Here is a 14,255-nt window from a genome sequence, read left to right on the forward strand (position 1 = left end):
TGACAAAATGAGCTTTGACAGCTCCTCTCTTAGCTATGTTGCTGTGGAAGGAGTATTTTACAGCTGCCTCTGTGGGTTCTGGGTTTCAGTTGCTCAGCTTCTGACCTCAGAGTAATGAAGTTCCCTTCTAGTTGTGATGCACCGCAGCTGCACGCAGGAGGAGGAGACACAGGAACTGAATTCTAACAAGGCTGAGAGATTACGGAGAGTCCCATGAAGGGAACATGTGCCCTGTTGAGGGAACATGGTCCAGTAAGGGAACACTGCCATTTAATCTTACTTGTTAAAACGGATAGTAAAAGAACAGTATCAGAGTTAAATCAGTTCTTACAAAAAGGACACTGAATCTGCTGATTACCCACCCTCCCCTCGCAAAAGCGTTATGCTACAATGCTATAAGATATGGCAAGAGAAATAGCTTACTGGGAGAGGAGGGTTTAGTAAGGTGCTGTACATTGCCTTACCTTTAAAATTATAATCTGGTTTCAACATGAAAAGGTGATGTTCCCTTCCCTACTTCTACTTCTTCCCCTTTAGCCCTACACTCTCCCGGTGAGTAGTATTGCTACCCTGTGCCTGGCCCAATGCTGGTGAGAGCCAGGAAATCTTTCATGGGCTTCTGTTAGGAAGTACAAAAGAAATACTAACTGTAAGATGGATGATATTTTTGTGTTTCTGTTTACAAGGAGGATGATCCAGACAACCCTCTCATGCCTAACTCGTACCTTGTTCTTCGTCATGGGTTTCCAAGTTAAAGTAAAAGGGAAAATAGCAAGTCTACTGGAAGCCCCAATCTTTGTTGCAGCTCCTCATTCAAGTTTTTTTGATGCCATTATTTCTGCCCTAACTGGAATGCCATCAATAGTGTCTAGAGCAGAGAACCTGTCAACTCCGGTATTTGGCAGTAAGTATTTATGAAAAAATAAAATATTAGAAGTCAGTTATTTGACATGAGGCCAAAAATCTGATCTCTGAAAGTGATTTAGGGGAAGACTTTTTTAAATCCTTAGGTTCCAAAGATATTGACGCATTATTTCCAGTGAAATCCCTGGGACAAGTTATCATTCTGAATTGGTCAAAATGTCTAAAAATATGCTGTTTCTTTTCAGATATGAAATATAATATCACTTTAAATTTGCTTTATACTGAAAGCATGTTTCGTAACTGCTCAGGCTAGAGGCTTTCTCTTAAAATTCTCCCAGTAGGTAGCTTAAGAAATCTGTTCGACACTTTTAACAGCACGGCCCACAAATGTAGAACACAGATTAGTGAAGGTTATTTCAAAACAGACCCAAACTACAGCAGTCTGGAAAATACCATATTTATAAGTTTAAACTTGCAGGCACAGTTACAGATTTTTTTTTAATGGGAGTCAAACCAGGAAAGAATAAAAAAGAAGTTACTGAAAAAGGAAATGCAGAGAATGGAAAAGATCAGATGACTCATGCTTCTATTATTTTCTCCTCCTTTTGGCACAGAAAGAATTCCTGTTTGCATTATTACTAGAATCAGCTGTAGACTTTCTGCTGGCTGTATGTCTCTTATCTCTATAGGACTCTTAAAAGAATAAGCCAACAGTAACCCAAAACTAAACTCAGCAGGCAACACAGAAAAGTGTCTTTGTAGGAAATAAACTAACTGATAATATATTGACCTTCTTGTAAAAGCACAGAAGATAATTCTTCCCCAAGTTTCTCATCACATCTTAATAGGTCCACACATTCTGATGTAGACTGCTGACAAAATGAGGGGTTTTCTTCTGTAATTTACACACGAGCTGTGTATGCTTTGTAACTGAAAAGGGACATCTTACTTCTTCAGCATAGGCTCAAACTACTTGTTGATAGCAGTCTGCATGAGTTAGGCCTGAGTGTGGCTCATAAGCAGAGACCCCATCAGGTCTTTTCCTTAGAATTGTGTGGAAATGCTCAGTGAAAGATAATAGCAATATTAGCAGAATGTGTTTGGGTGAATTTGGCATGTTTATACCTCCTGTAAAGCTCCTCAGCTGGCAGTGTAGATGTATCTTCGTGTCTTACTTCCCATTTTGCAGAATGAGGACAATAATAATACTCTTCTTATCTATTTAGTCTGAAAGCTGTTTGTGCAGAGTCTTGTCTCCTAGTATGAGAATAACAAGTTTTTTGCTACAAGGGAGCCTTGAACCCATGTGTTTTCTAAGCACTAGCATAAGACAAATAACATTTTTTCTCTCTTTCACAGCAATTTTAAGTTCCCTTCAGCCTGTATCAGTTTCTCGTCAAGACCCCGATTCACGAAAGAATACAGTCACCGAGATAACTAAGCGGGCATTATCAAGAGGCCAGTGGCCACAGGTAATAAATATACTACTACTATTCTGTCACATATTCATATTCCATATTCACTGTGCATCGTAATATCACAAGTGCCCAGCTGAATAGGATTCTGCTGATGTACGAAGATGAAGTCAGCTCTCAGGTATGTGGCTGTTTAGGAAAGGAAGACGAGAGGCTGGTGCCCAAAAAGTTTTGTCATGACAAATGGGTCAGTTAAAATCCAGCCAGTACCAATTGCTGTTCCAAAATGCAGATGCTCCTGGCCTTCTCTTTTCCCTATTTAAGTCTTAACGTGCTGTCTTCAGTGTAGCAGATGACTTGGATTGGTATATGTGAATCAGTATTCTCAAGCTAGCTCGTGTGTGAGAAGATATTGCTGTGCTCACAACAGTTCGGGGATGAGCAGTTGTTGAGATGAGTAACCCAGGCTGTCCAAGCTCCAGCATGAAAAGTACTTAAGCTTAAAACATCAATTTTGCATGTGAAGAATAGCTGAGGTGAAACTCAGTTCAGTCTTTAGGTTAACATGCAGTAAAAACAAGACTTTTAGATCGGTCTGAATTGTGGTAAGATTTTAACATGGAAGCAATAGTTACTGATTCTGCACACTGTTTCCCATGGTCATTCCTCAGCAGCAAGCTGCTGTTGCACTTCTAGGCCTTGGATGGCTTTCCATCCTGAAGAGCTAATGGAGCAGGAGTTGCTCTGGAGGGAGAAAAACGTTGGGGCAGCAACTCTGCTGCTCTTACGACAGGCAGAGGGCTGGGATGGAAATCGCATCCTTTGCAAGAAGAAAAATCGGGAACAGTTGTGAACTTACTAACATCTCATTTGGCAGTGCCTCTCTGCTTTCTTCTGTTGCATTGACTGTGGTCTGATGTTGCCTTCAGATACTACAAATACAGTGTCATTGCCACACTGCTGGACAAACACAGTCAGTGATATAAGACCTTTCTTCAAAGATATCCTGTGTGGATTTGTGTATAAATTAATGCTTTGTGTTTTGAATTAGTTCTTAACTTGTTTTCTTAAGGGTTAATTTGCTTAAAATAAAAAATTAAAAACTCGAAGAAGTGATGGGTTAAGTAGCTAAAGTCACAAGATCTGTTTAGTCATAGTTGGCTACCTCCTAAATGATTGAGAAGAGTTACCTGTTCCTTTACTTTTGTTCCAATGAATGGCTCTTGAGGAAAATTAAGAGAGGCTAGTGAAAATATAGACTTCGATAGCAGGTATCTATGGCAGCTAGACCTGGATGCACTGCTCTACTCTGAATAGTCTCTAGAAACAGGGAACATTCACGTGTAACTGCTTCTCATCCTGAGGGAAGACCAACACTTGCCGCTTTTTCTGAAATGACATTATTTAGACATTTCATGCATCATTTTTACTTAGTAAGCACCTTACAAAAAGCTTTTTAGTTAGTGTTTAGGCTACTTTAATTTGACTCATAAATGCATTTTTCTAAGCTGCCGTAAATATATTTAGAGCCTCCATTATTTTTTTCACTTTGTCAATTATATGGAGGATTTTAAATATGAACATGTCAAAGCTAGGAAGGCTTTTTTTGTAATACTGTGCTTACAGACTACACTGATGCTTATGATTTGCTAAACTGTTACGGATTAAGTGATTCCAACAAAGCCCTGGTAGACCTAGTCTCTGCTGAAAACAGCATGCGGAGGAAAGGGGAATTGGCTTTACACCAGTTCTGCACTTGGGATAAAAACTAGATCTGTATTATGGCGTAGATAGTCTATGAGTCAAGTAATCTGGGAATCTCCAAGACTGAGTCAGCCGTACTACTTGGAGTGTCACTGGGCCACACCTTCCTCCTACTCTTTTTTTCTTTTTTTTTTTTTTTTTTGAGAAACTTGACCACAAGGTGATGTCTGTCATATCTCTTCAGAGTGCCTGGGCTGCATTCTCTCAGCACAACAGAAAAGAAGGAGTAGCTGGATTCCCCATTCCCTCCGCCTAAAACCAAAACACAACAGGCTGGGCAGCACTTGTGCTCATTAATAGCGTCAGGTTCTGATTAGTGCTTCTCCCAACCCTGTATCAAAACAAAGGGGAAGGAGGGAATGATTACTTACTCTTTGGTCAGTCACTAACATATTTTCTGGGGCTTATGACATATGCTAAGCAGAAACATACCCATTTTTGTGTCCACAGCGAACAATTTCTGATTACAGAATGCATAGTCAAAGACTAACTGAAAATCGGTATGTGCGGCTGTCTCTATCATACTTAGAACAGCCTGTGTCTCTTGGGTACGACCTAATGTTGCCCTCTTTCATCTAGCCTTGACCTGTTCATTCGGACTGAAATGGGAGCACACCTTGAATACTCCCAGACCAGCTCTTGTGCTGAGGTTTTTTTGGAATGCTGCTTGTGATCCTGTAGTGATGTAGAAACAAAAAGCTTCCTTGTATTCCGTAGGGGGTTGGATTTGGTGTGTCATATTGCAGCTCACTGTGCATCTAATCTAGTATCTTTCAGACACCAATTCAGAAACATTCTGGGTATCTGGTGTGTCTGAGTCGTTCAGGTTCAGAGGCTATGTAGTGGTGTGCAATGCCTTCAGAGCTCTCCATCGCAGATGCACATACTCCCTCTGCCTTTTGCTGCTGCCCCTCAAGCTGTGATCTTCTCATCACAGCTGGCATCTCGACTCATGTTGATAGCATCTGTGCCTGTAAAGGCTCAAGTACCTTTTGCGCTTCATGTCAGCCCAGACTCTTGACGTTTATACACCCAGCAGCTCAGTAAGGAGCTGCCAGCAGAGGAACAATTCTCATATCATTACCAACACTAAACATTTCAAGTGAAACACTTAAAGCCTTTTGTACCATATTTCTGAACTGATAAAGGCCTTTCCCCAGAAATCCTCTCTTACAAAGCATTTGTTTCCAAATCAAGAAACAAGGTTAACGGGTTAATATTACTGTGAGTATCCTTCACTTATTTGTTCATTTCCTTTTGAAACAGTAATGATATTCTTGTGATGCACTGTAACATGTCACAGAGTTTGCATAAAAAGTCAGCCTTTATGTAACTGATGCTGAAGTATAATCTTTTCATGAAATGTATGTGTGTATTATGTATTTCTTTCTCTTTAAATCCAAGATACTGATTTTCCCAGAAGGCACCTGCACAAACCGATCTTGCCTGATCACATTTAAACAAGGTGAGAGATTTTGTCACATTGTTGTTGGAAAATTACGTGTGAAATATTAATTTGGTAGTTCTAGTAAGGCCTATACTTCTGCAAGTGCATCATCCACAACAGCACTGTAGTAATGTCTTACATCATTGATGTTTCAGTGGCATTAAACCCACTATTTTATACTAGTCAGTTTACTTTTCTGATTTTTGGTATTTTCTAGGATGCAAAATACCTATGATGTATACGATTAGTTGGTTGGGTTTTTTTCTGGGTACACTTTCAATCTAATTTATTTACCCAGAAACTTGACTGTGATTATTATGAGGTGAACTACCAAAATACATGCTACTTATCACGTTCTTTTAGCTCAACTTATGGTCGTGCCATCTTAGATTCCTGTAAATTTTGCCATGCAAGCGTTAGCAACCAAGTTATGAAATCTCTTTGCGTAGTGCTTAGCAAGGCAGGCCAATAGATTATTTTTAACACAGAAAGGTACTTGATAGTATCACTGATCATTAGATTGTTGTGCTGCATTTCAGTTAAAGCCATGTTGCTCTCTTTTCTTACTGTTGTACAATGTCTGGGGTAGCAAAGTTACAAAACCAGTACTACATGCTCAGATCCATGTCACTTATGAAGATGATCAGAACAGAGAAGGGTTCAGGAAATGCTCAACAGCCTTGTGAGCATCTAATCCTTTGAAATGATGCCAGTCAATGGGGAGATAATACACAGAAAATTATTTTGAACAGTCCAGGAATCTTAGGCAGCTTTCTCCTTGAAATGGAGACTAACCCTTTTCTGTCCTGACATCTTGCTAGTTGCGCTGCTGATTTAAAAAAAAAAGAAAAAAAAAAACCCAAAACCAAAAAAAAACCCCAAAAAACCCCCCAAAACCCCCCACCAAACCCAATGCCCTGCCCCCCAAAAAACCAAACCAAAACAAAAAAACCCACTTCCCATTCTTCTCACCTTTTTAAAAACTTCTCCTTCCAGATACCATGTCTTACATGAATCACTTAAAACTCCCAACTGCCGTATTAAGCTTAGTCTTAACAATCAATTCTAATTTGTGGTTGCAGGTGCCTTTGTTCCAGGAGTCCCTGTACAACCTGTGTTGCTCCGATACCCCAACAAGCTGGTAAGCAGAACATTCTTCTATCACTAACTAGTAACACGGAAGTCAAAATTCTGACTTAAATGATACCTACGATAAATATTTTGCATTGTCACTGAAGAATCTGTTGTCCTGAGCTTTAGCACTGAAGAGCTCCTGGAAGCAGCCAGGCTTCCCAAGTGTCACCATGGTGTAGTTGCTATTCTGAGTGTGAAAAACTTACTGTTGGGCTTCTTAGCTACAGTTAAAGTAAGAGGGAGCACAGGAAAGTATTGCAGCGGAAGTTAGAAACTTCCTGCAAAGCCACAGAGCCTGTACTTTGAAGTCTAAAATGCATGCGACTTCCCTACTAGTCATCATTTTTTGTTTAAGCTCAAAATACTCTTACTGCAAAGGGTCTTGCAAAGTTTCTGAACAAAAGCAAAGCTGAGCCATGCAGTACCTCCAACACCCCCTTCTTCAGGCACCTCAGGAGGGCAGCTTTGCAGATGGTTCTTTTTGTGCAACTTTCCCTTGTTTTGCCAAGTAAATGTTTACACTTTCTGCCAAGTATAGAGGTACAGACGTATGGCTCTGCTTCACTGACAGGTGTAATGCTGGGACATGAGTCTAGCAACTTGTTAAATTTTTTTTTATTATCTGGTCATCCAGCAAATCCAGAAAAGAACAAACTTTTCATTCCTAATGGTTTTTAAGATGAAAAACAAGTGATTGTTATTGTTATTTACAAAGATTCCTGTGTAAAATCCTTTTGCAGATCAATTTCAAAACAGTGAAGTGAACCACTAAAGGGGATTGGTATTGCGTTTCACTGATAGAATTTAAGGATCTGCAGTATACATTGTAAAAATCTTATATAGGAAGTAATAAACATAGAATAAGGAAAAAAAAAGCAAAGAAAAAGCATAGTAGATTACCTATGCAGAAATGTCCTTAAAAATGAAATCAAATACATTTATGAGAGTGCTTTTCTAAAGGGACTGATGAAGTCCTTTGGAAAAGTCTTATTAGATTATTTTTTTTCTACTGCTGTTGTTTGGATCAGAATGAATGATTTAAAATATCTAAGTAACTATATAAATTTTATTCCCAATTGTTGATATTATCAAAAGTCTGCCATGCTTATTTCCAGATTTTTAAGGTAAGGAATCCTAGTTGCCTTGACACCTTTATTTATTTTCACTACAGGACTATAAAACCATCATCTGCTTTTACTAAACTTGTGCCTGTTTTATATTGTAACTTATCTGCTCTCTAACTTTCATCTGGTTTTGTCATACATTTCTCTGTTTGTTTTTTTTTTTTTCCGTAGGATACCGTGACCTGGACATGGCAGGGCTATTCATTGTAAGTTTCTTAATCCTACTGAAAATTACATATAGAATTTTTTCCCCCCGTTGCTAAACAGTCTGCCAAACAGATTCAGCTAAGCCAAGACACATGTTCTTCTAGATCTGTTTTTATGAGGAGGAAATACTTGGGGATAATGCTGTCATGCAGTAGATTTCATATCTGAATGGCTAGAGAAAGGGTTTGCAAATAGGGAAGCATTATTTCCAACTCTGCCACCGTTTTGTTTTATTTTCTCCTGTTTTGCACGTTATGCTAGAGTAAGAGAAAGATTTGAAATTCTTTTTCGTTGGGGAACAATCAGTGTCATCAAAACCCATAGATGTTTACCATTTCCTACAAACAAGAAAAAAAAAAGTTGTTTTATCCCCTCTGTTTATTCATTCCTGCATCTTATTTGAAGAGTCATTTGATAGTAAATGGAGAAGATGGGCAAAACAACTATTAATTTTCCCCATCTTTCCCCATTCTGACATCTAGGAGTCGTCTTTACATTTTTATTTTTGCCTGACGCAACAAAAGCAATTGTTTTGAGATCCCAGTGAAGAGGCTATATATATAGTAGAAATAATGAAAAATATTTCAATAAATCATTTAGGCAATGGATCTGTGTTTATTTCTCAACACAGGTGGCCTTCTAATATGCTGAAATATTTTATTGAAGTATTAAAAAACCTTTACAGCTGCACTGAAAATATGTCTGGAAAATACTTTTCATCTTACAAACATTCATTAAAATGTGGATTTGCAGAATCCATATACCACATTTTCATGTGGAATATGTAGCGTTTCTAAGTACAGTAGTACTGATTTACTAAGTGACTAAAATTTTTAAGGCAACTTGTAGAATGGACATTATGAAAGCTGACCTAGATGAAAATGTCCATCTCGTTTAGTTTCCCAATGATTTTTTGCTATTATTACTGCTGTTACAGTTACCAGCATACTGAGAGTAATGAATATTGCAATTTCAGTAGCATACTCAGATTTCCCTTATGAAGGATTTACGCTGGAAGATTGAAAAGGAGCTATGTCTTCAGTTATGAGAGACGGTATAGAATAGGTGAAGAAAGAAATTAAATCAGAGGTATTCCTGTGGAAGGGAGGAGGCTGCCCATTCACTGAAAATTGAGAACTGCTATAAGCGTGGTGGCTGGATGATGAAGGCTTAAATCAAAACCTGTGAGAAGATGAAAGGAACAGCGTGGCAAAATAATGGGAAGAGAAGGGATGGATGGGGTAGAATCTAGAGATTCTTAACAAAAATAACTGGAATCGGGAGAAGAACATCCCCCACACAGACCTGCAGATCTCAAAATGCAGAACTGTCACACTCTTTGTAAAACTTCCTGGATATTGCAGCCAGGATGGGACAGTACCAGTCTCCTCCTTAGAAACCTCTTGACCCAGTTTCTGCTTTCATTTACTACTTCTTTCTTACTTTTGTGCCTTACTGGGAGGAAAACCTCATGTTATGTGTTAGAAAATCAAGCGTTAAGAATGGATTCCTGCAGAAAGTAGAAAGGATCCCTTAGTTCTTCTCCTGCCTTTTCTCTTTTTTATTTTGTCCAAAACAAGAACAGAAGAAAGACTGCTTGAAGGTTTTCTATTATAATGTATCTGATATAAAGTAAAGAGCAAATGTACATTTCTGCTTAAAAATCACAGTGAAAAGAACAATCAGAAGTGGAAGTGATTATGCTTATCCTCTTTCGCAGTTTCTTCCTCCCCCTACCTGTTGATACTAAAATTTGTGACTTTTTCTAAAAGCACTGAAGGTCCCAAACATACTGACACTTCATTAACACATTTGTGTAAACACTGCTATAATTTGCAAAATGGCTAGCAAATACTAACAAATCCTTGCTTCAGTTCTGCAGAAGGAAGTTACTGGTCCCATTTTGCAGATGAGAGAATAAAATATAAAGTAAAGCTACTTCTCAGAATCAAAGCTCTTAAAGCTTTAAAGTCCAGTATGTATTCACTTCTTTAAAGATAAAGTAACATATATACATTTTGGTGGCCAAAGAACTGTACAGTATTGTTAATATGCATGACAACAGACAACAAGTTGCCTGCCCAGTGAGCAAGCAGCAGGTATATGCAGAAGCCCTGTAGAAAAAATGTTGAAAGCAATATTTCAGGGAACTTCACTGCAAGGTACTTAAAAACCTTACCCAGTATTGGCTGTGGTTTTGTCAGTGTTTTAAAAAGTTTCGTCTACTGACATGCAAATACTTTGTTTTTAAATAAGTAAAATGTATTTTTCTTCCTCTTTCTTCCTTGCCTGCAGAAAAGAGCTGTGTGTAATGACGCTGTGTCAGCTCTTCACAAGAGTAGAAGTTGAGGTAAGAATCAGAAGTATTTTTGTACTAAGATTCAGCAACCAGGTATTTATACTTTAATATAAATGCATTATTCACATTAGTAGTCACTGTTAGTGAACAATAAACAAATGACTCAGAAACAAGAACAGAAACAGAAACATGGTGAGTAATATATTTAGATTTGTTGTCCATATCTATGTATCACTTAATCTGATGAGTTCCTAAAAGAAAGCTGTCAGAAATGCCTTTATTTTTAAAGCTTTGTAAAATCATTGCTAATTTTCACCACATGAATTTTACAGATGTTAAAACCAATAATTATAATATGTTCTGTTAAAGGCAACAACTTCTCTCTTTCCCACCTTCCCATTTCCCTGCTCCCTTCAAAGTATCCTTGTCTTCCTCACCATCTTCCCAGACTGAACTCCAAAAGATTTCTGCAACTAAGAGCTTAGTTAAGGAGTCTAGTACTTGCACTGGGGAGAAAGCTGAGCCTTGTATAATGAACCTGTTCCCTTGATCATTAAAATCAGCTGCATAGCACAAAGACAGATGAATGACAACTGAAACAACAAACACACTTCCTAATACCAGCACACTTAGTCTAACTGCTCCCTGTCAAAGAGTCAACATTCAAAACACAGTAGTGAGGAGCCACGTAACTGAGGTGCAATCAGTTCATTTAAGTGTTGTACTTCACATTCCTTACCAGACCACAAAGGATTTGTGTGGACTAAATTGGTTTAGGGACCTGAGGAATGGGAAAATTTCAGACAGGTTTTGCTGTTTATTTGCAAAACACGAAATTCAGCAAAGTTGTGCAAAGCTTTGTGAATACAAGCGGTGTTGCTACTACTAACAATTGGCAATATAGTCTTTGTTGTGAAATAATTACTGTATAGTACATGTAGTAGACACATATTTATAGGTGTACTAAAGAGCCAGTTCTCCTAATTATTTTGTACAGAAGGACATATCTATGTAATTTATATACGTGGGAGCAAGAAATAGTTAACATAGCCCTTCCAGTAGAAGGTTTATTTTCCCCTACTTCAGAACAGAACTCTAACTTGCCTGTTAGAAAATAAATCCCATGTTCCAAAAGATGAAACTGAAACATGAAAAGATAATGCAGCTTTCACAGCAGCATGTGTCCCCAAAGTGGAACTAATTTCTCAGCATCAATGCAAAAGTCCTTCCATTTGTAAAAAGAGAAGGGGCAGATTTGCCTGGTTAAGGAAGGAATCAGACCACTCCTGTTAGGAATGGACATTTCTGTTGCTGTCCCATACTGTGAGCATGTAGCCTCTCCACTCCCGTCAGTCTTGCGCTGCCTCTACCTACTGTGCATGAACAGTGATGTACTCCTGTAGTCCAAGGGAGTATGTGCATGCACGTCTAGTCATATTCTAACAAACTGTGGATATTAAAGATTAAACAGTGAACCTAGCAGTGAGTTTTAGGGCTGCAAAAGATACAGCATTTGGCAAATTTTGTAAGAAGAGAGACTAGGTCAAAAGCAGATCAGAGAAGTATTTTTGCTACTGAAAGAGCTGTGAAGAATTTTTCTTACAGGACTGCAATTTGACAGGGAAGGTATATACTTACTAGACTTCACCAGATAAGCAGCTGGGTGTGTGTAAGATCATGCGTGCCACCTCAGGAGGCCAAGAAACCAAATTCTTCATCTCCAGCTGTGGTTTCTGGCAAACTGGTTTTATGAATAATTGTAGGTGGGTTTTTTTGAAGGGGATGGAGGTGGTGTTTAACCTACCGGAAATTTAGGTTGCTGTCTGAGCAAGACCTCAGCCTCAATGATGTAATGACCGCTTTCAAGACCATGACCCATGTTTGCACAGATAAACTTCTTAGAGTTATGATTTCATCTCACCCAGTGATGACACAATTTTCTGTGTCTGTACAGTGTGCCTATGCTTCCTTGATTTAAGAGTTACTTGACTGAAGGGGAGTCGTATAAGCAGGGATGTATGTCAGACTTAAACAGAGCTGGCAACTGCTTATAGAAGGAGTGAAATCTCAAGCCTTCATGTGAACAGCTGGACCCCTGCTGTCCTTACAGGGGAGAAAACTTTTAGTATAAACAGAAAATTGTTATGGCTACTTGACAGATAACCAATTCCATAAACTTACTGGTTTTAATCATAAAGAGGCAGCATTCCTTAAAAACAAACATTAAAAGGCTGTTCAGGATGGAGTGCATTTATATGGGACAGTTACCGCTATCTGCAGTATCACCAGCAACTGCAATATAACTGAAGGAACATACTGACACATAATTAGCAACTGTGTCTTCCAGTGAATCATGAGCAACACCTTATACTTATTCTAGAATTGCTGTATTGTAGGATTTAAGGGCAAGATTGCAGGGTGGGGAGTAGCAGAACTGAGATAAATTATAACCATAACTTAGAAAAGGCATGGTAAACAGAGCTGCAAGCAAACACTGTAGACTGAAGTAGAAAGAACAAAATACTCTTCCACACACACTACTTTGCAAACAAACAGATGCTGATTCATGCCATGTTACGTAATAATTCATCTATAGTACATTTTTAGTGTAATGCTACTTCAACTTCTTACATATTGAATAAATCCTCAAAAGTAAATGTGTTGCAATTCAGATATATGGGGTGTTTTCCAGGTTTGGGAGGAGAGGGGGTTGTTTTGCTTGGAGTTCCAAAATTTTACAGTATTTGTATCCAGTTAGTGCTCTACTTGCAATTCAGAACTAAGATTCCTTAACATTTTTATCATTTTATTCCATAACATTTTATCAAAAACTTACAGGAAACTTGTCAGTCACATGCTGACAGATACAATTAACAGGTATAAGGTGGGACTGCAGTGTGTATTTAGAAACATTGTAAGTCTTACATACACTATTCCAGTATATAACATCACTTGTAAAGGATCTTTGAAAAGGAGTGTACAGTGTTTCAGACTCACATTCTTACCAATGTAGCATTTAATTTTCTAACTAAGTATGCATTTATTATACTTTCCTTCTTTGGGGGTTTGATTTTTCATATTAAAGCAGCTTCTACCAATCTTTAAGAGGCAGGTTTGGACCAAATTTTATTTCTGTGGCTAGGGCAGAAGAGCCCGAGTGGTTTCTAAGGCGGTTGAGACCTCTAGTGTCCAGTTCCTTCATTGCATGGCTGATTTTTTTCTCCTGTTTTTCCTCTATTCCAAACAATAACAAGAAATTGTCCGTGTTGCTAATAAAGTGGTGACTATTGAATTGATTGCATAACTCATCTCTTTCAGTTTCTGCCTGTTCATGTTCCTACTGAGGAAGAAAAGAATGATCCCATTCTTTTTGCCAACAGAGTCCGGCAAACCATGGCAACGTATGTAATCAGTCATGAATAAAATCTCTTGAGAACTTTTCTTTTACATCCAGCAACTCCATATATATATCCTAGCCATAAAGTACAATTTAGTCAAGTCCCAGGTGCTATATATAGGAATTGCTCTAGATTTTCACTAAGAGGTGTCAAATTCCTACACTAAACCACCCTGATTGTTTTTACATGGAGCATAAAGAAGGTTGTCTTACATTGGAACATGTATGTTCAATTCATGGAAAGCTGGAATAAATTGCTCCCTTATTTGCTTGGCAAGAATAAGTGGGTGGTTTGTTCTCCAAGGTTACTGGGCTGCATTTACAAGACTGTACGCTGGCATAATGTAGTTTCACAGTATGGTTTCACAGTTTCACAAAATGGTATGTATTGCTTTATCCTACTTGCAGCAGTGCAAGAATGAATTATCATTTGTTTTGTATATTAGCATTAAAGCCAAACTGAGACAGAGAAGGGAAACAGCCAACTATAAGTAATTGTAATATAAGAAATTGATTTTTCTTTTTCCTTAATTTTGTTTCAGTGCTTTGAATGTGCCAGTCACTGATCACACTTTTGAAGACTGCAGACTGATGATTTCAGCAG

The 14,255-nt window shown here is 38.3% G+C and overlaps 1 protein-coding gene across 1 annotated transcript in view; it reads left to right on the forward strand.

The window, feature by feature from the left end:
• LOC104084341 (lysophosphatidylcholine acyltransferase 2-like) overlaps positions 1 to 14,255 on the forward strand; it is a gene marked incomplete at its 5' end in the record, with an annotated part of 17,186 nt that overhangs the window by 560 nt on the left and 2,371 nt on the right. Inside the window, 8 exon segments of the mRNA XM_009588138.1 lie at positions 687 to 904; positions 2,224 to 2,336; positions 5,448 to 5,508; positions 6,573 to 6,631; positions 7,920 to 7,954; positions 10,251 to 10,305; positions 13,573 to 13,655; positions 14,194 to 14,254. Of these exon segments, the coding sequence (XP_009586433.1) occupies positions 687 to 904; positions 2,224 to 2,336; positions 5,448 to 5,508; positions 6,573 to 6,631; positions 7,920 to 7,954; positions 10,251 to 10,305; positions 13,573 to 13,655; positions 14,194 to 14,254 (685 nt within the window).

The sequence above is a fragment of the Fulmarus glacialis genome, unplaced genomic scaffold, assembly GCF_000690835.1.
Source record: "Fulmarus glacialis isolate BGI_N327 unplaced genomic scaffold, ASM69083v1 scaffold49031, whole genome shotgun sequence".
In the NCBI taxonomy this organism is placed as follows: Eukaryota; Metazoa; Chordata; class Aves; order Procellariiformes; family Procellariidae; genus Fulmarus; species Fulmarus glacialis.